The sequence below is a fragment of the Fukomys damarensis genome, unplaced genomic scaffold (assembly GCF_012274545.1).
Source record: "Fukomys damarensis isolate Sample0158 unplaced genomic scaffold, DMR_v1.0_HiC HiC_scaffold_3, whole genome shotgun sequence".
In the NCBI taxonomy this organism is placed as follows: Eukaryota; Metazoa; Chordata; class Mammalia; order Rodentia; family Bathyergidae; genus Fukomys; species Fukomys damarensis.
This window is the reverse complement of record NW_022900915.1, coordinates 27,355,464-27,380,941: the sequence shown is the minus strand read 5'-3', so window position 1 is coordinate 27,380,941 and position 25,478 is coordinate 27,355,464. Positions and strand designations below refer to the sequence as shown.

Here is a 25,478-nt window from a genome sequence, read left to right as displayed (position 1 = left end):
AATCTTAAACTCTGATCCCTGGATATCAAGGGAAGAATGCTATTAAAGATTATCTATCAGTTAAAGGTAGCCTGCTTATTTATTGTTGAAACAATCAGCCTAATTTTTATTACACCGTTGTCTTTCTTCCTTTTCTGTTTGTCAGTATAGTATCTGGGTATTTAGAAAACGTGGTCTTGTATAAATGGCCTTGGACAATGAAAGAAGTATCAAGTGAATGGAGTCCCTGGGCTTTGTTCCCTTATTTGTTATCAACTCTGACAACTATGACTATAAAATCAAGCTCTGTTTGGGCGGAGGGCTTTCTTTTGCTTTCTTCTTCTATGTGGTAGGGTATTCCTCTATATTGGGTCTGTTCCTTGCCTCCTTCCTTGGGGCCATAACAGAATGTCTGCTGGAGATGCCTGTGGAAAGATGTGAGCACAACAGTATGAGTCTGTACAAATATGTAACATCCAAATACCCAAAGCCTTGCCCAGAGCTATAACATTTATACAAATATGCTAAGGATCCTCTGGATTGTTACTTCAGGGTATATTTTAATCATGTAATATTTGCTCTTTTCTTACCCTTCTATGAGTTCACCTTTGTAGTATATCACTCACTGATTATTAATGCATTATAACAATTAAAGTTAGTATGTGCTGAAAGGGTAAATCTGACGTTAAGGTTTCTAAATTTGTGGTCACACCACTATCCATGGAACAGCAAGTTTCCGGGGTTGGAAATCAACAAGCATCCATTGAAAGTCACTACTTCGCCAGGTGTGGTGCCACACGCCTATAATCCCAGCCCTCTGGAGGCTGAGGCAAGAGGATCACTGTGAGTTCAAGACTAGCCTGGACTACATAGTGAGTTCCAGGTCAGTCTCAACAACATAGTGAGACCCTGTCTCAAAAAAAAAAAAAAAAAAAAGAGAAAGTCACTACTTCATGTCAGTGTACTCTGCTAAAGCTCAACTAGCACCACTACTGCTTGAAACACGTTTCCATACATTGTTTCATTTTGAATATTTGAAAGTTTTTGTTACCGTCTTGACCTATCTTTTTTCTTCAGGCTTTTAAGTTGTATTTGACTTTTATTGCTGTCATTATTTTTCTTTTCTTTTCATTGATGGTCTTTCTTCTCTGTTTCCCAAGTCACCACTGGTCCTGTGGCCAACACTGAAGGGGCTGGTGGGAAAACTTTGTGATGACTGCCACATATTATTACTGCAGGTAGTTTTGTCACTGAGGGGCAGTGTAGGTGATACTGCTGGAGAGAAAAAGTGCCCAGGCTTTACTAGGCCCTGAGGAGATCTTGAAACTTGAGAACAGAGTGTTCATAGTCCTTAGAAGAGGATCCACAAGAAAGAACTGTATCCTCTAAAATAGGTTAGGGATATTAGTAAAAAGTAGGTGCCCAAATTTACTAGTATATTGTAGCCAAGCCTATGGGGACACTGGTAACTCATGGACATTGTCAGCCACTGTCTCCTTTTTAAAACATTCTCATACCTTGACTTTCGTGACATGAGACCTTGTTTTTCTCTAAACTCTAAGGTTTTCTTTCTTATTCTTTCTATTCTCACTAAGGAGCCCTTCTCTACCTGTTGCCCAGTTGCATCCAACTTTTATGTTGTATCAATATATAGGCCACATTTTTCCTCCAATCGCCAGACATCTGACCAGTTACTCAGTTCAGGTTTACATGTTCACTTTTTCAAAAGCTCTTCAAATTCAGCAAGTCTAATGCCAAATTCATTGTCTTCTTCAAATTTGGTCTGTTTTGCTATATGTCTGAGTGGATGATACCAGAGCATTCAGTTATGCAAGCCAAATCCTAGGAATCATTCTTGAAATCATCCTTGTCTCTGATTCCCTACCTTCCACTGATGTCCACGCAGATCTATTTTGTCTTTTGAAAGAATCAAGACTCTGTCTTCTTTTTTTTTCTGTACCACTATCACCTGTTTTCAAGCTATTATCATTACTTTTCTAAATACAGTTATTAGGGCCCTTATACTAACCTGCAGTGGCTTTGCATTGCCATCTAGAGGGATTGAAGGGAGGGTAGGGGAATGAGAAAAAAAGAAGAATTAAGATATACCATGTACAGATAAATTCCCTATGATGAATGTGATCCTTATGTACTTCTCTCAATATTTAAAACAGTAAAATGTTATTTGTGGGACTGTTTCTCTCCTAAACTAGTATACTGTAAGTTTTTTGAGACCAGAGGCTACAAATTCAATGGTTAGACTCAATGTTGACCTCATGGGGAAATATGATTCAGTTCTTGTCCAACTCAGATTGGAACCCGAATTGTGGAGAGAAGAGTTTGGGAACCAAGGCACCACTGTAAATGTACTTTTGCTCCAAGTTTTATGAATGTAACACCATAACTGGCTTCTTGGAGTTACTTAACATTTATGTTTGTTAACTGATTATCTGGGTGGGAGAAGATATTCTACACACATATGGAAAAGAATTTAAAGGTAGGCAAGTATTAATGAGGAGACTATGGCAAGATACATTATTAAAACTGGCCTAGAAGGAGCAGAAGTTGAGATGGTCACTTCATTTTCTGACAGTCCATTTCATTACCTAAGTAATAAAGTCACTGATAGACCCTTTCAAGCCGAAAGCTCTTTTTCTGTGAAGCTGTGCTGTCACATTATCAAGTGTAAGACATTTAGCCGAGAGACAAGGCGCTCAGGTTGGAGCCTTTTCAGTGTCGATTGACAAGTACAGTTCTAGTCATGTGTGCCAGAGGAGAAGGACGTGGATGTGAATGGTTAGGGTTAGCACACACGAGAAAATTCACTGCCTGCTTGTTCAGGGAACCTTGATGAAAAGCATAAACCACCAATATAAGGTTGGCAAAGGTGAGAGATCAGCGATCCCTGTTCAGAAAAGTAGCTTCTCAGCTGGGAATATAGCTCAGTGGGAAAGCTCCTGCTTAATATGTGTGGGCTCTGGGTTCGATCCCAGCACCAAAAAATCAGAAAAGCATCTTCCACTGCACCCTACTCTGGCCCTGTAACCTGGAAGCCTTCGGGGAGTCTACCCCATGGCCATGCTGTTAATATCACAGGCCACTAACAAGCCGTTACTCATAGGTTGCTTTTTGCTTCCTCATAAGTGAAAATACACAAAAGCTGTAAGACAGCTGTTCCCTCACCAAAATATTTTTTTTTCTTTATCATTTGCTCATTCATTGTGATTCCCAGAGCATAGCCCTTGCCAGAAAAGTCGCTTCCATTTGAGCTACTTGGCATTGAAAAGCTTGTCATCATCAACCACAGTGTGATTATAGTTTAAAAATGCAAATGAGATTCTGGGATAAATTAACTGGAGGATAAAATTCATATATAAAAAAGTGATGCTGTATAAAACCCTAATTAGGCACTTTTAAGTTCTGGCTTTCTTAAACAGTGAGTTTATTGCCACCAAAGAACGTAGATACCTGGAAAATTCAACAGATATTTATAGAGGTTCGGGTAAATGCCAGGCATTATTTGAAATACTGTGGATGCTTGACAGACACTGTTACAAGCAGATTACATTCTGTGTTGGAATAAATGTCCCCAAAATTGGAGAAGATGGAGCCTAGATTAATGTTAAGGATGAAAGTGAAGCTTTTTGGAGAATTATTCAGGAGGTTTTAATATAAAATCTCCACTATGACCAGTTCTTCCAAATCTTTTGTACATGTAGTTTATATGGTAAAGGAAAGACAACAGGGAAAGAAAAATGAAAATAGACCACATACAAAAGTGACAGTTTGACACTTTAAGGAATTTTATCTGCAATCAATTCTGGTTTCAGAGAGGAAGATTTTTTAAACCTGAATTTTGTGCTCCAGAAAAATCTTTTATGATTTGGAATGTTTCTTTGCTCTTGTTTCCTTTTATACTAAAATGAAAAGTACATATCCCCCTGAGTTAATATAATCTTTATATAGCCTGCCATCGTGGTACATACCTGTAATCCCAACTACTCAGGATTGTAACTTCAAGGACTCCCTGGACAGCTGAGTGAGACTTTGTCTCAAAATAAGATAAAAAGGGCTGGGGGTGCAATTCAGTGGTAGAGTACTTGCCTAGCATACATGGAGGCCTGGGTTCAGTCCCCAGTTTCACAAAGCAAAAATAAAATATGTGTACATATATGTGCTTATTCACATATCAATGGAGAGTAGCTTATTTCTATTATATATTTAGCTTTTATGTATTGATATTTATCAGTGTAATCTAGATAAACAGAACCAAAATTAGTTACACATTTATGAAGGAAGATTTATTAGGGAAAGTGCCTAGGTAATTATGAAGACTAAGAAATCCCATAACTTCCCATTTACAAGTATGAGTCGGAGGGACTGGGATACTGGTAGAATGGCTCAGTCCAAAGACCTGGGAATCCAGGAGTGGCTGGAATAAGTCTCACAGTCCAAGGACCAGAGAACCAGGGTTGTGATACCCAAGAGCAGGAGAGGAAGAGTATATCTCAACTATGGTGGGTAGGGTGAATTTTCCATTTCTTTGGTGCATGTCCACATCAAGGGTCCATCTTCACCTGCTTCACCAGACTCCTACACAGAACTCCCCTGGAAACACCCTTGGGCACGAGAACAACATGTTACCACCTCTCCTCTCTGTATTCTTGAATGCAGTGAAGTCTACACTTAATCACTTCAGATCAAGTAAAAGAAAACTTTGAAAAATAATTTTCCAAGTGCCTCCTTCTCATAATCAAAATTCTTGTCAGAGAGACCCGACCTCCTTCTGCGCTGCTCCTTTATTGGCCTTACTGAACTACCCACAGTTTTAAGACTTCAGTTAACTTCTTGTAGAACTCAGGTTATTTAAATCCAGAGGGAGCACTGTGAAAATGTGAGACTTTGTAGAACTTTAACAGTTTATCTGGATTGGATTTTACAAGTGTATGATCTGGGGTAGAGGATGCTACTCACTTTCTGAGCAACTACTTGAAGGCACAAAGTCACACTGTGCCCCTAGGAAATGGTTCCATGCTTTTTAAAACTGTGTATATGTAAGGTCTACAATATGCTGTTTTGATCTGTCCATATCTGGTAAAATTATTACTGTAGTTAAGCAGATTAATATGTCCATTACCTTCCAAAGTTACTTTCCTTTTGTAGTTCTAGTTTGTTAACACGGGATGACTAACAACTTATCACAGACCAAACCGTGGCTTATATCTTATATTCGGAGAACAGTCAATTTTCAAATAGCCATGAAAACAAGCATAGGAAACATGGAGAAGAATCTTTTGCAAATGGGAAGGACACCAATAAATGAAGGGAGGGAGAGGAGAGGAAGAGAGGGTACAAAGATTTAAGATACATTCTGCACATGTACCAACTCCCCACAATGCATGTAATCATTATGTACTGTGAACATGTTCTAATAAAATGTATTTTTTAAAAAGCAATAGATAAAATTCAGTCATGCTGTGTATCTTTATAACTATTTTTGGTCACTATATTCAATACTCTCTTTAAGAAGGGCAATCTGGAGGGATTCTTTAAGCCTGCACAGTAAAATGATATTATCTAATCAAGAGCAAAGCACAGCACTCAATGCTAGAATCTGAATGGTACCTTTGGTTTCCCAAAACAAAAAGTATTGGTTTTATGTGCATAGTTTTCCTGTGTAATAGTATACAGATGGTTCTGTTTGTCCCACATTAATTTAAATAAGCAGTTGATTTTTATTAACTTTCTTTTCCATAGAAACTATTGCATCTTTGTCTCACAAACAACGACATCAAAATAAAATTGCTTCTTTTTAAAATACAGGTGGTTTAAGCAGTGTTACTGAACACTTTGGCTATTTGTTACTGAACACTTGGTTAAAAATGGGTAATAATAAAATATCATAAAAGCGCTTTAGTTCCTTTATTTCTACTTCCAGCAAACTACCTTGTTTTGTCAGGGAAAAAATGTACTTTTCTTGGATAGTTCCCAATAGCAGCAGTGAAGAGGCATCAGCAATATCATATCCCTCTTGATTTAGATTTAGCTGATATGCCAAATCAGATAGCACTAGGAAACATGGCTAGGAAGATTCATATTATCTATCTCTCCCTTTTTATACATGTAAGCCTTATGTTAGCAGCTAGAATCTGAAGTATTTCACAGACAGTCCCCTGGCACCAAGCTCAGACGCGGTGTTCTTCCCACAGAGAGAAAAAGAGGATTCGTGATGATGATGCATGGAAAATTGTGAGAGCTTGTATGGGTAGTTTGGATTGAATTATAGAAACATGCGTTCAAGGCAGTGTTTTCAAATGAGAAGACTATTATAATAGGCAGAAAGATGCTATTTTTGTGTCTTCAGAACATGTTAAGGAGAAGCATTAATTTGAGTTATGCATATGTGTTCAGATAATTTTGCAGAAACAAAATAGTGACAAAATTAAGCTGTGAGTGGAGTCGAGTTCATTGCAGTTTGTCAACAAGCTTTCATGAAACGTTCTCAGGTACCACTGAAAGTTTAGAAGACCTGGACTAAAACTCCTGAAAATTTTTATGTCTTTGGTTGCCTTATTCCATTCATAAAGAACTACTAAAATTGTTTCCAAGAAGTGACAATATTTTCTTTTCAAATAAGAGAGAAACTTGAAAAATAACATTTTAATAACTATTTTTTTTTCCATCGGGAAAAGAGAGGTACTTTAGAGAACTGGATGTAAATTTCATTTCTTTAATTCCTAGATTATTTGTTTGATTGCAAACAATTTGCTTATGTCCTTTAGCTTCAGTTTTTCATCTTTAAAACTATATCTGTAATAACCTATATGATAACATCGTCCTGGGAAATAAGTAAGATGGAATCTTAGAGACTATAATATTCTCCCTTTTACAAGGCATCATATGGTAAATTCTGATACTATACTGAAATCATTTTAATTTTTTAAAAATACTGTTGGTTGGTAGAGAATATAGGGTCAAGGGATTGTTAGATAATGTTCTTAGCATTCATCATGCAGAAAAAAAAACAATTGGTTACTTGTTCATATTAATGATGAAATGATTTTATTACTCAAGAAACGTATTGTTCAACTTTTCTTGATATTCCTGTTTTTGAAGGCTGTACTTTTAAAGAAAGTTTCCTTGGTCAGTTTGTCATAGTAATACATTATCATTATTATGGTATTAAATTCTTAAACTGATCTTTGTAGCACAAAATTTCGGTTTAAAGTAGTTATCCATCTTTGTTACCTACTGTAAAAATTAACCTGAATTGATGAAATAATATTTTGTAGTCACCAAAATAATCTCTGTTCCTATTCTATAACGAGCCCATAAGCATTTATTAAAGCCCTCTGTCTGGTCTATTCTCTAACAAATTATATGTCTTCTTTTAAAAAGTGACTTATGAAGAAATTTAACTTTATTTAAATATAGACTTTAGTCTCAGAAAAACAGAGGCATGGAGATTTTAAAGGGTGAGCCAGAATCACAGCTTAACTAGATTAAAACTTGATGTGAAGGGAGGGTACCTCATTACTGCTACTGGTCCTGAAAGTGTAAACTTGAAGCCTTTTAGTCCTAACTCTGACATTAACTACCTGGTTGGCCTTAAGTGGGTAGATACAGTCATTCTTCTGCACATCAGTTTCCATTTCTGTAAAAGGAAAACAAAAAAAAGATGCAGTGCCTATTAGGACTACTCAAAGAGTATTTATGAGGATAAAATGAGGTAACCATTTTTAAAAATGTGCTTCTTTATATGCAGCCAAAAAAGTGCTTCTTCATTTTCAGCCAGCCTGGGGTGGACAGAATCTGTCCCTGAGTCATCTTGAGGACTCGGCTTCTGCAGATGGATCATGACAATGACTCATGCTTATCTTCTGCATGTAGATCTCGAGCTCTCGACTTAATTCTAGAAACCAACTCATGGTACAGAAATATTCCAGCACAAAATCACCAGTGACTTTTGCAGTAGCAGGGAGAATAATCTCCCTCCATCCTATTGAACTGTGGTCTTCAGAGCTTTCAGCTAAAGGTGAATTATTGATTTGCTATGCAGTGTATTTTTAAATGTGTTTATTTTTACAACAAGAAGAGTTTTATCTTCTCTTCTTCCAACAGAATTATTCTTTCTCTTGAAAATGGAGCATAAGTAAAATCGCAAATCAAAGTATGAAGGTAGAACACTGATTCAATGTCTAATACAGATTTTGGTGTCACAAAATAATTATATAAAATTCTGGTATTCTCTACAGGGCTTTCTCCAGAAACTTCTCCTCCCCCTCTTCATCCGTTCTGATCCTTTTTTGCTAGCTACTCTACATTAACTTTTGTTTCTAAACCTGATTTTAGATTATATTTTGTCCCACTGCTTTGAATGATCTGTAATACACTAGTCAGATGGCCTGTGTTCTCACCCAGGTGCTGTACTCGTTAGTATCAGAGATAAGCAAACCTGACAGTAGTTAAGGTGGTAAAGATAGATGTACCGTGGACCCTTGACTTATGAACTCAGTTTGTTCATGAGGGCTGGTTGTAACTCAAGTTGGTCATTTGAAGGCTCAAGGCTCCTCTACACAACCTTCAAAGTCTCTCTCCTGTGTACCGGCAGATCTCACTGTCCTTAGAGAGACACTGGCCCAGAATTTCTCAGCTAACCTCACACAGGGTGTTGCCATGTTCGTTCCAGAACTCCTTAACGGTTAAATCTGTATCTAAGACCACCTGGAAACTCAAGAGGCCAACATTTGGGTTTTAACACAAGTCTTTGATTATAAATTAAAACTAAAATTCTGGTCATAACCCAAATTGTTTAAATGTCATGCCAGTCATAATTTGAGGGTCCACTGTAATTCATTAGTGAGTATTGCAATCGGGAGGAAGATATGTGTGAACTTACCTGTAAGTTTTGTTTGCCAAAAAATAAAGGAGACCTCTTAAAGTCTGGGTTATGCTGAGAGAAGGCACTGAGGAATATGAAGGGGGGTTGGTTCATGTAACTGAGTTTATCATCATCAGCTGGGGGAGGATAGAAATGCATGTGTCTGTATGACAGGAGGTAATAGTGTAGGTTAGAGTAAGGCACAGGGAATCCAAGAAAGCAGTTTGTATGGTAGATGATTTATAACTCAAAGGGGCAGAAAAAGTACTGCTTATGCTTTCTAGGGTAACTGCTTCAATCGGGGGTCTGGGGTCCAGTCCTGTGTATAAGATTTTGGTTTGAAGACAATAAATGTCCCTGGCAGCATTGAACTCTCCTAGGCAGGTCCTTGAGGAGTGATGAGTCATAGGAACACAGGCCTGAGCTGTCAGAAATTATCTTAGTGTTGCTCAAGTCTTCTAATGTGCTTGTATAGGGGAGGAGGGACACACAAATAATTTAAACTGAGGATTTGAAGGTTTTATAGGCTAAGATTGATGCCTCGTCAAGAAGACGGCTCAGAGGAGCATGATTAGTTTGGATGTTAGCTAAAACACCTTTTCCAAAGCTACTCAGCCTTGGTTTGCTTCAGTTTCCTAGTTTGTAAAATGAGAACAATAACAGAACTTACATCAGAGGAAGATGTTTTGAGGAATGCGGGAAACTTTCTGGCTCATAGTAAGCTCTCAATAAATGCTGTTATTATATTGAAAATAGAATTAATAATGTGTGTCTAGCATAGATGGCTGCTTTGGTCACTAAATAGTATAATAGAAATAAAACATTAAAAATCATGTCTGACACATGATAGAGCATATTGGCTAAAAATAGGAATTGTAGCAGCAATAGTTATAAAAGCCACAAAGAATCTATTAGTCCTGAAATACAGCTCAGGATAATCAAATACAAGAGAAATCTTGAGGATATTATTTTTTATTTTAAAGTGGAGTAAGTTTGTTCTATAACATTGGGAATTCAGAGACTGGAAAAATATGAGCAAATTTATTCAGTACTGTAAGGTTCTTAAGCACTATTTTGCCTTTATATTTCTTGGGTTTTAATACGCAATTTCTTCAGGCTGTCTGTGATTTAACCTCTTAATTGTGCAACCTTCAGCATTTCTCTACATGTCTCTTATTGGGAAAAATATGTTTGGATCTAAATAATTATAAAGATACTTAAATGCAACAATTTACTCAACTAAGAAACAAATGATATTTACGAAAGCAGTAAATTAGATGGAATCGTATTTTCCTAATTTTTCAAATTTTAAGATTCGTTTTTCATCTATATATTCAAACTTCCTTTGTTCCCCCAAAGAAGTAAACTATTAGGCTACATTCACAATTTTTAGTTGCTAAACAGTAGGTTTAGAGAAACCAGAATATTCCCTATCCATATTGGTGGCGTCTAGTGATTCCAGTGCTGTGCAGTAAGAATCTATGAAGTATGAATTATTAAATGACTGCACCTTATCTGTGTTGGGTATATTATCAACTATCTCACATACATTATAGAATGTAGGCTTCCATTAAAGAACCAGTTCTCAGAAGTGTAATCTCTTTAAACTGAAATTTTTATCACTCAGAATTCTTTTTTTCTTTTTTGCATTTTCCCTCTTGCTTTTTCGTTATTTTGTATTTAGAGCTAGTTTTTTGCTATGATGCTTAGGCTGGCCTTGAACTCTTGGCTCAAGTAATTCTTCTAGCTTAGCCTTCCAAATAGCTGTGACTTCAGGCATTGCACGTCTGTGCCAGGTTTAATAAAAATTCTTGGTGTTAGCATATTTGGTAGTGGAAAAAAATGATCATTTGGATAAAGGACCAGTAACTGGAAAAGAAAGTAATTTTAATTAATAATGATTTTTTTCTTGTACTGCATTAACATTTCAAAGTAAGGAAGAACAACTGTCATATCTTTATGACCAAGTTTAGTTCATTGCATTCTTCTACTTAATATTTAGAACATTTATATCATGATTCAGGAAATTATTTAGTTTTACAAACAGCAAAGGTGGTCAAACTGACTGTCACTATTTTCAAATCAAATGCTTTAAATGTCTCCACATTTTTAATGTAAGCACACAAAATCTCACCTTTTAACCGTGACAGTCCTGGAAATATCTTTCACAAGAATTGGTTATATGAAAAGGATTTAATGTTGCTTAAGAAAGAGTCTTAGAAAATCTTTCAGCGTATTTAAGCTCTTTCTGTGCAGTTCTCGCTTCAGTGAGCAACCTCATTTTACTGGACCGATACTTTGGTTTCAGTCATAGAAGCCATGCATTAATCATTATTCTTTCTTTTACATTGGCAAAAGTTTAAAGAGATTCTGTACCTTTCTTTCCTTAACAGTCCGATTCCTACTTCTGCGTGTCAATGCGTTTGCCAGTGGAAGAGGAAGCCTTTGTGAGTAAGTATTAATCGGATGGTGGGTTGGGGGGGTTAGTGAAAGGAGAGCATTTATTTGAACTTGGTGAAAGGTTTGCCTTGATGGTTATGAGTGTATTAATCTTTTACTGTCAGTTTTCAAAATGCATTTATTATGCCTAATGCAGAAATGAAGTAGAGGCAGCCACTGAGAGACAGGAGTGCAAACTGTATCTGGAGAGATGCGTGAGTAATAGAAGTTAAGGAGCTGCAGGCAGATGTCAGTGGTCACCAGTACCTCATGGTCCCAGTTGTATGGTATTGGCTTCCTGTCTGGGGCTGAATGCTTCATTCTACTCCACTCAACAGACTGTTTACTAGCTGCCGGTTCATGCTGTATATCAACTGCATTGAGAATCAACGCTGGAGAATGTAAGATCTTAATTCCCAACCAAGTAGATGCATAAAAAGGAAAGGGAAGGGCAGAGAGGGGAGGAGGGGAAGGGAGAAAAAGGAGGAACCTCCATCAGAGAGGAAAAGCAACAAAGCACCATCTGTTTCCCTCTAGGTTGTTTTAATTTAAGCATCCCTTTTGACAGACTTTTAACTGTTTCAGGAAGAGGTGTGATTGGCAAATCACTCATGTGGCTTTTTATTTTCCTGCTTCACGTTTCTGGCTTATGATGTTGATTTTGGAAAGTGATGGTAATGAGAGTTGTACTTTGGTCCCTTGAAACTAATCTCCAAGTGGGCTGTCTGAAATGACTATTATATGAATTGTAAAATGTGCACCACATAGCCTTGGGGCAGTCTGGAATGAATTTTCATGAGTTGTTCCCTACCAGAATGTACATTATCAACCAGCAAAGCCAAAACAATGTGCATTTATACCCCCGCCACACACCTTGGTGACAGTCACAACAATACAATCTATGATGATATTCTTTAAACAGAATTGTCTCAGTAGTTCATCCCTAAGAATGAAAATTATCCTATGAGAAGCTGAACTTTGCCTGACTCTTATTTTGGATAGCATTTGGAAATTGGCTAGAAAAAAGTTAGGAAGGACAGCACCCCAGGTCCTAAATTAAATAATGTTAAAGATAGAAATAGAATTCAAATTCCTCATCGTAGTTCTTTGAGTAACCCAAATGTCACTTAGAACATAAATTCACAATTAAAATATTAACAGCAAGGTTTTTATATTCACGTATTTGGTATATGTGCTGCCGAAGCAAGCACTCCTATGCACATATTTGGTAGTGTAGGAAAAAATAATATTTACTCATAAAAGGATTTTTACAGGATTTTTTCCTTTACTAATATTATACTTTCTTTGTTCAAGTTTAGGGGTAGTTTAAATTCTTACCATTTTGACTGTTTTGAAGAGAAAGGCATGGTGCACACCTGTATAAATATAGTAGCGCTGTGTCACAGCAATATTGCAGATCTCACATTAACAGTTACTGACTTCTTCCTGGAGGTTGGTGATGGTATTTGATTTTAGGGTCGGTGACTCTAAAGACTATAAATATATATCCTGAAATGTGTTACTGCTCCCCGAATAGAAATGTGTCTATTCTCACATAATTGAAAATTTAAAATAACAAGTGAATATATAATATTCAGTCTACCAAAATACTCACAGGCAACACATAAAGGAATTAGGCTGCTAAATATTTCTTCATTTGCTTAGGCAAGGGTCTTATAAGTTCAAACTGTTCCAGGTTCTAAAGTCCTTATATAGTCTTCTAAGATTAGTAATTATTTTCATATTTCTTCCTTTCTTTATTGCTGGGAACATTGCATGCATGCTACAGATTTTTGTTAGCTGTTAAGAAAGAGCGATTTCATCTTTAGTGTGTCTTTTGATGTACTATTTCCTGGGGATTTGACACTGAAGTTTAGGTATAGCCAAATTAAAACTGGAGAGTTGAAAACCAAAGAGAAATACCAAACAGTCATTAATATAAAGGGATAAATAAGAGACAGTTGCTCAGCTATTCAGGTTGTATGTGGGGAGGATGATTATACATACTTCAAAATCCCAAAGTGGAAGTTTTAGCTGTAGATCTAAAGATTTTCCACTTTAAAAGGGCTTCTTATGATGTAAAGAATTCCACTTTAGCTTTTTGGTGGCATGCTCTGAATTTCAAATCTCAAAATGCCTTATCATAAGATTAGATAATGCCTGTATCATAAAATGAGGTTTAAAACGAGGCATCCTAGTGACCCACAATACTTTAATTTTAAAAATGAAAAAAAAAATAAAAGCTTTATTTTTTTTTCATTCTTTATCTTCTGTTTTTACTTTTGTGCCTTTTTTGCTTTTGAATAGCATCAAGATAAATGCCATACAATGTGATAGAAATGCAGTCCTTGTCTGTTGAATAAAGATTTAAGAAAGCATTTTGTTTGGCCATTTTTTAATGCAACATTTCCAAAAGTAGATAATTTAGCATTTGCCTTAAATCATATTCTCATTGTAAGGAATAATTAGCTTTTTATAAGAAAAAAATTACAGGGGTGAAGGTAGGGCAGGGACCAGGGAAAAAAAACCAATGAGAAAAAAAAAAAAGAAAAAAAATTACTTGCTCATCAATTAGTAAACAAAATTTTTCTCTATACCATTATTGGTCTGGGCAATAGGAAAGTGAAGTACGATACATGGTCAAGGAAATCACAGCCTAGTAGAATTTAGAAAACAAGAATACAAATTGCTAAAGCATATTTTTTAAAAACTCTCTTCTTATACGTTTCAAAATACTAAATAAAAGTGCAAACAGCAGAGTACAATTCAGATTACTTATTGAAACATGATAAATTATCTTGACAGTATTAAAAGTCAAAATTGTATATGAATGACTCACAATTTGGCTTTACATGTGACTATGTAACCTATTTTTTATAAATGTGCTTTGTAATTTTGAGAATACTCTACAGTGATTTTTGTGGCATTTGTATATACATGTCTGTCATACATACGAGCACACAATATGTATGATGTGTTAATATATCTTTCTTGAAATATTAAATATGAATCAAAGTGGGTATTTGTGAAAATTTACTGAATCATAGTTTTTTCTGGAGTATTGCTTTTATTTTTTCTTTTAATAAGAAATCACAGAATTGGAATGGGGAAAGGCATGATAAAATCTGCATTTGACCACTGAACTGTGGTGCTGTCTAAAAGGTGTTTTACCGTCACTCAGAGGAATTGGCTCTGACATTTGCCCACTCAGCCAAGAAATTTAACTGTCATCTTCATCCACTTTCTTTCCTTCACATGGATGATCAGTAAATAAATGTTTCTTTTCCTTAGTGAAGAATGGCAGGTCCCTATCTATCAAATTGCACTATACAAATGCCATAGAAGCCACAGTATTTGGAAATAGATGAAATTAATCTAATGATTTATTGCTCTTCATTTTCTTGGGTTTCTCTTTTGAATATGGAACTGTTTCTATTACAGAATAATGTAGTTAGGTTCAAATATTTCCAAATATGACCTTCTTAAACAAAGTACATGTTCAGGTGATGTTGGGATATTTTTAAAAACTGTAGGAATGATCTAATTTTGTTCATGCTATGCTATGGATCACCGGTTGTATGACTATAAAGACCAAGGTCTGGCAGGGTGCATTGCTGATATCCACATTTTGTGGTTTTGACAGCAGTATGTAGGAGGATGTGTGTGTGTGTGCACCTGTGTGTGGGTCCCTGTCCCCATGCAATTGCTGTCATATTTCTGCTTCTAAAGAGTTGACTGAATATCCTTTCCTTGGTCCTCAGTAGGGTTTTCTCCAACATGAGCATACAGTCTCTGTGTCCAGGAGGCCATTCAAAATCTTTCCATGGACACCAAAGGAGGCACTTCTCCTTTTTTTTTTTAAATTTCCTGGAAAGAAATTGAGGCCTTTGATGACTGAATAAATCTGATTTCCTTCGTTGTTATCATTAAACAGAAGTTGTTGCTATCTACCTTGTCGCAGTCTCTGAGTATCTCTTGAATGTCCTCAATCCTTTGGTCACCCACATATCCATGTTTACAATACAGCGACTCTTAACAACTCCAACACGTTTCTCAGGTGACAAAAAGGCTGAGAACCATTTCAATATAGTTTATAATCCTAAGTGTAGGAGTGTTTTCAGTTAGATAGATCTAGAGATTATCAAGAGCTTGTTGATATAGCTATTATATGCAATGATATAAAAAGTGCTACCTCAGGGGGTAAAGAGAGGGCAGGGGTATAGGAAAAAAATAAGAACCAACACCTGTCATGTAAAGGTACAAGATCCCAATGATGACTATAACTGTACTGTATACCTAAAATGTACCTAAACTCAATGAGAAAAAAAAGTGCTACCTCACTAATAAAATGACCAATTCAGAAAGTCTGGGTCTATGTAGTTATCCTTGTTGGGTGGGGCTTTCATGGTATTTTAATACTCATTCTGCAGTAATCATTTGAACTATTACAGTTACAACTACTGTATTATTCAACTCTGAAAGATGACCAAAAACCTTGTCTAGTTGGGAACATTCTGTAAAGAAGGCACACAAGATTTGATCAAGACCTGAAATACAGCTTGTTTCAGTATAGAGAATAGTGGAGGATATCCCAGGGATCATTGATATGAGCATAAAGAAACACACCAGACATAAGCATGAGAGACAGCATCATGAGTTGGCTAGAATTAACTCTGAGCCAGACTGCTATGCATTCAAATACTAGCTTCACCACTTTCTAGTTCATGACCAGGGACAGTTACTACAACTTTCTCTCCTCAAAGCTCAGCTGTGTGAGAGGAAAACAGATGAGACTCAGTAAATGAGAGCCTGGATGACATAAGCCCTACTTAATAAACATTAGCAGGTATATTTATTATGTGAGAAAGGCTGCCTAATAAGAGTGAAGGATGGGAGTAGGGGATTGTCATGCTGGAAGGGTGGTGAAGTAGGAGATTGGTACATGATTACATACACTTTTAAAATGCTAGCAGGATATAGATTTGATTCTATAGGAAATTAAAAAGACACTGTTACAGGACTAATATTACAAAAATAGAGCTTAAGCAACTCTTTTATCCTGCACAGCTTGGCTGATAATGTCTATCAATTCTTTACTGGGTTCTGGTACATCCCATAATGTTCAATTTTTTTTCCTATTTACTGGTGCATTTTAGGTATACAACACAGTTACATTCATCACTGGGAACTTGTACCATTACATGACATATCTTGGTTCTTATTTTTTTCCCCATTCCCCTGCCCTCCCTTAATCCCCTGCACTCTCAAACAGAGATTTGATTATTACATGTCTAGGTGTAGATTTTTTGTGATCATAGCTATTTGGAGTCTTATAAGCCTTACTTATAGTATGTCAAATTCTTTTGCTCTGTTTGGGAAGTTTTCTGTCATTAATTCTGTGAACAGTTTTTTTTTTTTATGTCACTTGTACTTTCTTCTGTTTTTTCATGGACTCCTGTCAGTCTGATATTATTCTTCTTTGCATCATCCAGGAGCTGTTGGATTGATTTCTCATGTCCTTTTACTTTTTTTTTTTTTTAAGAGATCCCTCTTTTCATGGTCACGGACCAACATCTTGTCTTCTATATCTGATATCCTGTCTTCGATTAGTTCCGTATGTTATGGATACTTTCAATAGAGATTTTAACCTCCTGGATATCTGCTTGAATCTGTTTCATGGATTCCATTTATTTCCTATGTTGGGCATTCATGGTTTCCATTTCTTTACTATGTTGAGCATTCATGGCTTCTATCATGGTCCTCAGCTATGTATTTTTTTATCTGTTGCTGTTCTAGAGTCTCTAATCATGTCTTTCATTGTGCTCACCATCTCTGTAGTAATCTGGGAAATTATTTCTGTTTTAAATTTTTCTAGAGCCTCATTCATCTGTTTTGTTATTTCCTGTGCTATCAGTTCAGGGTGTCCAGGTGGTTGACTATCAGACTTCTCCACCTAATTTCCTTCAGAATTTGCCTTTGATGAACAGGCAGCCATTGTGCCTGTGCCTTGCTTGAATGTCTTTTCATTTCTTTTTCTTTTTTTTTCTGTTTAATTCCTGGGCTAATACTTTCATTTTCCTGCTATAGCTGGTCTTTAGGTTTTGAGTCTCTAATGACTCTGAGGCAATCTCATTTGCATTATACCAGGAAGGACAACTGATTAAATCAATCACAACACCTTAATCCAAGTAATACAATCAGCAACACAATAAGATCAAGCAATAACATCAGCTTAGAAAAATGACAATTTGTGGTAGTTATTAATCTATCACCTTTAACTGTGTGAATTAAATCAAACTCGAGGCTAGAGCTCAGAACAATGAACTTTATAACCCCCTGTGCCTCTGTGGTATGAATCCAGGTACCAGTCCAGCCAGGAGGCCAGAGGCGTGTGCAGGGGGAGGGGGCTGTGCCTCTCACTGTTCCTCTGCCCAGGCCCGGAAGAGTGGGGCTGAGGACCCAGGGAAGCCTCACAGCTGTGCCACTCACCATTCCTCTGCAAAGGCCCAGAGGGATGGGGCTCTGGTCCCAGGCCCCGTAAAGTTCAATTTTAAAAGCCCTATCATCTCGAAATTTAGTTTTTCCTATTGAAATTCCTTTATTCACACTTAAGGGTTATTTCATTTTAAATTTACATTCAATATATAGGCTTGTCAAGGTATCTTATTTCTTGGTGAATTTGCCAAGAGCAACAGACAATCCTCATAAACTATGTTGAAGATTCTTCAGGTATTGTATATCATCATCCATGCTATCAAGACTTGCTAATAACAATTTCTCTATTAAGTTTTCTGATTAAAAATGTTCAGGGAAAAGTTCTGTTACTGCAAAATTGCTTCATAGTTAGGGGGAAGCTAGCAGAAGATGATATAATGTGCTCTTGCAGGTTTTCAACAGGCTGGCAAATGGCCTGTAGTGCTGTGAGCTGTACACTTAGCTGTAGCCTTTTGGCCTAACAGCAGGATTTTGAACATTAAAGTTGATCACATTTTACACTTAAATTACAATTTAGGGCATTACCATCTCCCATTCCTTTTTTCCAATGCAGTTTTTTAAGCATAATCTTTATATTTTAGAAATATAAAAATGTTCAATGGGGTAGTATTAAGGTTTGGAGATCTATAACTTTTTTATTAACATTTTTACATTGGTACATTTTAGTTATACAATACAGTTACATTCATCATTGGGATCTTGTACCTTTACATGATGTATCTTGGTTCTATTTTTCCCCATAACCCTGCACTCCCTTCACCCCCTCCTCCCTTCCCTATTTACAAAGACTCTGTTTCCAAATTTTCATTTTCTCATATTTTTTCTTTTCCCTTCTTTCTTTTCCCCTTACCCCTCCCACTTCCCCTACACATGTAGACCTTTTCTTCCTATGTCATATTATCAATTGTATATCTTGATCCTTATTTACACTTTCAATTTTTAACACCAGAGAAACTATTTGGTATTTACGCATGTGTGTCTTATTCACTTCACTTAGATGTATGGCCTCATATGCATCCATTTAGCTGTAAATGTGTCTAGTTTCTCATTCTTATGGCTGAGTAGTACTCCATTTTATTTTTTAAAATCCTCGCATATTCTTTATCCAGTCTTGAGTTGATGTCAGTTGGCTGTTTCCAAGATGTAACTGTTACAAACTGTGCTGTAATGAGCTTGTGTGCACATATATGGCTGTGGTATGGTGCTTTTAATTCTTTTGGTAAGATACCCAGCAGGGGAATATCTGGGTAAAATAGAACCTAATCCTAGTTTTTTGAGGTATCACCATATTGATTTTCATAGTAGTTGCACCAGTCTACACTCCCACCAACATTGGAGAAGGGTTCCTTTTTCCCAACAACTCCACCAGCATTTGTTATTGGTTAATTTCTTCATAGCAGCCATTCTTTCTAGAGTGAGGTCGAACCTCAGTGTTGTTTTCATCTGCATTTCTCCAATGACCAGTGATGCTGAATATTTTTTCATATGTTTGTTTGCTGATTTTACTTAATTGTCTGAGAAATGTCTGTTCATTTCACATGCCCATTTTTGAATTGGGTCTTTATATTTGGGGGGTCTGATTTTTTTTTTTTAGTTCTTTATATATTCTAGATAGTAAACCTGTGAAGAACAGCTAGTAAAAATTTTTTCCAACACAATATGTTATCTTTTAGCTCTGTTAGTGGTTTTTCTTGGCAGTGCAGAAACTTTTTAAAAAGATGAGATCCCCGTTGTTGATTCTTTGTGCTAGTTCCCATGTTGCTGAGGATTTGTTCATAAAGTGTTTTCCTATGCCAGTGGCTTTGACATTTGTACCTAATTTATCTTCCGACAGGTTTGGTGCTTCTGTTTTAATATTTAGATCTTTGATCCACTTAGATTTTAACTTAGTGCAATCTTGGGCAGGTTGAAATCCAGTTTTTCTAACACCATTTATTAAAGAGCCTATCTTTCCTCCAGTGAGGATGGTTAGCTCCTTTGTCAAAGATGGGGTAGCTAAGTATGCCTGTTTTTGCATCTTCTAATCTGTTCCTTCTATTCTGTTCTGATCAGGGGGTCTTTTTCTTTGTGAGTACCATGCTATTTTTATCACAGTAGCTTTGTCATATAGTTTGAAGTTGGGGATTGTGATACCCCCTGCCAGGTCTCTGTTGCCTAGAGTGGCTTTTGGTATTTTAGATATCTTAAGCTTCCAAATGAATTTTTGGATTGTTTTCTTTATAGTCTCTTTTTCCAGATATTGTTTAGAATTGTTTGGAGTGCCAGTTTGGTATTCATGAAGTTTCTCAAGTGTTCTTTGTTGTAGAAGTATCTTATTTCCCCATCAATTTTGAAAGAGAGTTTCACAGGATACATCAATATAGGTTGGAAGTTGTTTTCTTTTAGGGCTTAAGATACCTCACTCCAGGCTCTCCTTCACTTGAGGGTTTGTGTTGAAAATTCTGCTGTGATTCTGATGGGCTTTCCTTTGTATATGATTTGTTTCTTTTCTCTAACTGGTTGTCGTATTTTGTTCTTCTGTTGGTTTTCCGGGATCTTGATTATTACATGTCTGGGTGTAAATTTTTTTTTTTTTTTTGATCATGGCTAGTTGGATACCTATATGCCCCACTTATCTGTACATCAAATTATTTTGATCCATTTGGGATGTTTTCTGTCATTAATTTTGTGAACAGTTTTTTATGTCATTTGTACTTTCTCTAGTTTTTTCATGGATTCCTATCAGTCTTATATTATTCTTCTTTGTGTCATCTAGGAGCTGCTAGATTGATTTCTCATGGTTTGTTTCTGTTTTTAAGAGATCTCTATTTTCGTTGTCACTGATCACCATCCTGTCTTCTATATCTGATATTCTGTCATCACAGTGGCTCATTTTGCTACAGATACTTTCAATAGTGCTTTTAATCTCTTGGATATCTATCTGTTTGAATCTGTTTCATGAATTCCATTTCTTTCCTATGCTGGGCATTCATAGCTTCCATCATGGTCCTGAGCTTATCCGGTTTTTTTCATCTGTTTCTGTTCCAGAGTCCCTACTCATGTCTTTTATTCTGCTCACCATCTCTGTAGTTATTTGGGAAATTATTTCTGTTTTGAATTTTTCTAGAGACTCATTCTTCTATTTTGTTACTTCCTGTGTTATCAGTTCAGGATGTCCAGGTGGCTGGTTATCAGATTTTTCCCAGAATTTTCCTTTGGTGAGCTGGAATTCTGGGTTTGTGCCTTGCTTAGGTATCATCTCATTTCTATTTTTGTTGTTGGTACTGTTTTTGGTTTAATTTCTGGCTTATTGTAAGTGTCTTCATTGCTGTGTTTAGAACAGTTATGGAATAATTGCTTCTCAGAGGTGTCTTCCTGATATAGGTGGTCTTTAGGTTTTAAGTCTCCAGTGACTCTCAGGCGATCTCATTTTTAGTATACCAGGAAGGACAACTGATTAAATTAATCACTACCCCTTATCCCAAGTGATACAATTAGAAACAACAATAGCATCAAACACAGTTTAGAAAATAACAATTTGTGATAATTATTATTTTATCACTTTTTACTTTGTTAATTAAATCAAAATCGAGGAGTAGTCCAAAATATGGGTCTAGTGTATAAACTCTTCATTATAGCAGCTTTACCCTTCAGCATTGGGACTTAGAAGGAGTTGTGGGGGAGGGATAGATAGGTAGAAGGACAGGGATATGTTAGAAGTGAGCCTAGGGGGCACAGGAGGATCACACAAAGTCTGTTGAAGACAAGAGGAAAAGACAGAATGAAAGAACAAACACAAGAACAGAGCAACCTAACAGCAATAGGGAAGCTAGCAACTGTATTCATTTACCTTTAAAACTAATGAAAATCAAGAGAAGGAAAAAGAGAGAAGAAAAGAAAAAGAAGACTGAATTAGGACAGAAACAGGAACAAAAATGGAGAGAGATGAAGAACAAGGTGGGAGAACGTGAGCAGGAGGAGAAGAAAAAATTTTGAAAAGAAAAAATTAAAAATAAGACAAAGGGAAAAAACTTTGAAAACAATATATAAAAATAAAGGGCCTCCTTCAGGGTATGTCTCTGCTGTCACAATAGACAATGTGGGCAGCAGTGTGCAGATCTAAGTCAATCAGTCTCACAAATCCAGCAGCAGACTCCTGAGATTCAGGCTGATTTCTGGCTGCAAGGCCCAAGTTGAGATCCCTGACCTCCTGCTGGGTTGAACTCTACAAGACAGTCTCAGCAATCCAGCAGCAGACTCCTGAGATTCAGGCTGATTTCTGGCTGCAAGGCCCAAGTTGAGATCCCTGACCTCCTGCTGGGTTGAACTCTACAAGGTTCTACTGCAGGTCTAGCTGCCCTTACCCTGAAGACAGTGCAGGTTATGATGGGAGGTGCTGATCCCTATAACTTAGCAAGTGTGGTGGTCTGGTGTGCCTATACTGCAGGGATTTTCTTCACTTTTCCAGGGGGCTTCAATTTCAATGGCCTTTATGACCCCCTGCATCTGTGCGGTGTGGATCCAGGTACCAGTTTGGCCCTGTGTCCTGGGGGAGCAGGGCATGCTGCTGCGCCTCTGCAGCTGAACTCCTAGGTGCCCCAGGGCAGTGTTCCTGGTGGCCTGTGCAGCTCTGCTCCTGGGCTTCTCAGCACCTGGGGGCAGTGCTTGGGGAGCTGTAACTTTTTAAAAATTCATGATATTCATTTTATATATATATATATTTTTTAATCTTGCACTTCTTCAATTCTATCAAATATTCCTTAAAAGCACTAGCAGTGTTAGGATATGGATGCTTTCTCACCAACATAATCACTAAAGGATCCATTTGTATGAGTGCTTCAGAACTCAGCCCCAAAAGGATTCCAGGCCATGCAGCTAGTTACATGATACAATTCAGAGTCCCAGAAATTTCATTTAATAATTTTAGAATATCAGTTAATTTTACATTCATAAAATCTTTATAAATTTGTTTTCAGTGAAACTTTTTTATTGTTTGTCCAGGATATCTAAAAAAGAAATACAATCCCAATTTAACTAAGGTTGAGTGTGTGTGCACAATGGGATGCATGTAGCCACTAAAAATGTTCCCTGTTGTCAGAATCACCTGTGATTAACCTGTGAAACTTTTAAAAGATATACCTAACTTGGAATGATCACTAGAGACTTAATTGAGGTGCTGATTTGGTGTCTTATTAAGGAAGGGAAATGATATAGGATTGACCCTGGGACCTTGTTTTACCAAACACTACAGAAAATTCTAATGACCAGCTCAGGGTGAAAAGTCATGTTGAAAAAAATTACTTAAAATTACTTGTAAAGATATATAAAGTAAGTCATTTATTCTGTACCATATGATTTCACTAGGAGAAAAATGCAACAAAATTAATTACAGTTATCTCTAGTTAAATATATTCTTGAAAGCCAAAATTCTGGACAGTTACACTTGGATTTTTTGCATCAGTTCTTTTGTTTTCAACAGATCTATGGTCTGTACTGCTGTTCCTCTAAAGAATATTGTTAGCTATAAGTGTGCTCCAGCCATTCCAGCGGTAATTTAGGAATGGTTATAAGTACATAGATACCTTCAAAATCGCTGGCTCCTCTACTTGGCCATGTGCATTCTTCACAATCATTCTGTGGCCTCCGTTTGGCAGATATATGGAAATGTGACCTAGATCCACTTGGAAAGGAAAAATGGAGAGAATGCCAAGTGCTAAATGAAATTCTCTCATAGGTCACATTGTTAGAGAATTTTATGGCCCTGATTATAGTCTGGTGTTACCCATAAGAGACCATAAATCCCAAACAACATCATGCTGTTGAACAAATTCTGCTTAGAACTCCAGAAAATGGACCCAGTTACTTCTCTACTCACTGTGTTGCCCACACACATACTTTCAATTTTTCATTTTGAATAGTACTGTCCTATGAGAAATCTTCCATCCTATGCACTTTCAGTGTCACCATATTTTCTTTAATTAGTGTCTTGCTCTTTATGGAGTTTTGGTCCTACAAAGGTACTGTACTTAGTTCCCAGGATGTACCTATAAAATTTTCCCTGATCTTTTCTAAGAGGTGATCTGATTGGTTAGCAATCACTGGGATTGAAGGAGCATTCCACTTAAACATTCCTCATCTGCATACTGAGGTGCAAGAGTTGTTTCCACTTGCAGTCATATTGGATATATTTCCTTGCCTTCTCACAAGCTTCTGTTTTGAACTATTTGTCACCATCCCAAGGCACCTTTGTTTATTCTGCCTGTCAGAATTGCACAGTTAAATAAAGTAGTTTTCATTATTATCCTCTAGATCTCTTCCCCTTGGATCCATTATTTCTGTGGCATATGATGGGAGAACGACAAAGGAGGAATTTACTTGAGATGCAATTTCATTTTATTTTGTTTTGTCTTTTGTTGGAACCTCCCACGAATTCCTATGTGTATTGTGTGCCCAGTGGACCTTATTGTTATTCTCAAGTGTTTGGCCTTAATATTATTCCTATATTAAGTAGGAATGGAGCAAACCCTTGAAATGAATCTGTCAAATTAATCTTTCCCACTTTGGCCTCTTCTTCATCACTGGCAGCAGGCTTTTTAATACAGTTGTCTAAACACTGCATTATTTTAAGGCATCTACTCTGTCTTAGATTTGCATTTTGATATGACTTTTTTGTCACAAGCAGTTTGCTTTTCATCTTGTAATGAATTGTACTTTGAGCTATAATTATATAAATACTTAGATACTATATTTTTTTCTTTCAGGATGTGAAAAAGGTAGTTACTTGCTTGTTTTCACCTTGCATTAATTAGTTGTCATTTAAATTAGACCTTCAGTTTTTGGAGGGATATATGAATCAGTGAGAATAGAGAGGAAGCATTGATGAATTTTCTTCTACAACCACTTTTCATTTTAGAAATGAAAATTAAATACATATCTAATAAGACTTTATTGTGAAGTAAGCATTATGTAAAAGAGTGTGTCAGAACACAAGTGAAATATGGTTAGAGAATTTATTCTTGGAGTAATTGAAATTTGTCCTCTTATTTACAGAAGACAGTAAGAAGATTCTATTGCAGAAGGAAGGGCCCGGGCAAACTCTTCTTTACTTCTTCGTGAAAAGTCTCAGAAATTGAATGCTTTTGTGTTTATGTTTCATTTCTCTCCTAACAAATCTCTTACCTGAATCTTTTGCTGATGAACATTTCATTTTATAAAATTACTCATGGCTCACTTTTTCGAAAAAGGTTTTTGCTCTGCTTCACAACAATAACAACAATACACCGTATTAATATAAGACACTTTTGGTATCTCTTGAACAGATCCTGAGAGTTCAGGGGCTTCCTGTAGTTTTGCCCTGAGCTTTCTTCATGGTTCTTGTTTTCATCTCCTTTGCTTTTGTCCATCCTTGCAGCTTTTGTGTTTAATCTTTGAGTGAATCCCAAACAGATAATTCTCTGACCTCTTTTTGAACCATAGCCTTATAATATCCAGCAGGATATTTGCACTGAAATTTTTAGCTGATGCCTGAAATTCAAATTGGCTATATTTGTTCATTGCCAAAATTCCAAGAAGGCTTTTGAAACCCATCAACCTGTAGTCATCTACACAGGTTATGAAAAAGCAGAAGAGTCATTCTCTTGTTTGACACCTCACTGCCAAGGATTCTCAGAGAAATGTTATTTTAAAAAGAGAAAGAATGGGAAGA

At 36.6% G+C, this 25,478-nt stretch overlaps 1 protein-coding gene across 1 annotated transcript in view; it reads left to right on the top strand.

Annotated features, from left to right (window-relative positions):
* Positions 1–7,992: 7,992 nt before the first annotated feature.
* The window catches only part of Pam (peptidylglycine alpha-amidating monooxygenase), a 141,260-nt gene continuing 123,774 nt past the window's right edge, over positions 7,993–25,478 (top strand). Inside the window, exons 1-2 of the mRNA XM_033767513.1 lie at positions 7,993–8,014; positions 11,254–11,311. Of these exons, the coding sequence (XP_033623404.1) occupies positions 11,278–11,311 (34 nt within the window). The 5' untranslated portion in view covers positions 7,993–8,014; positions 11,254–11,277. The remainder of the gene's footprint in view (positions 8,015–11,253; positions 11,312–25,478) is intronic.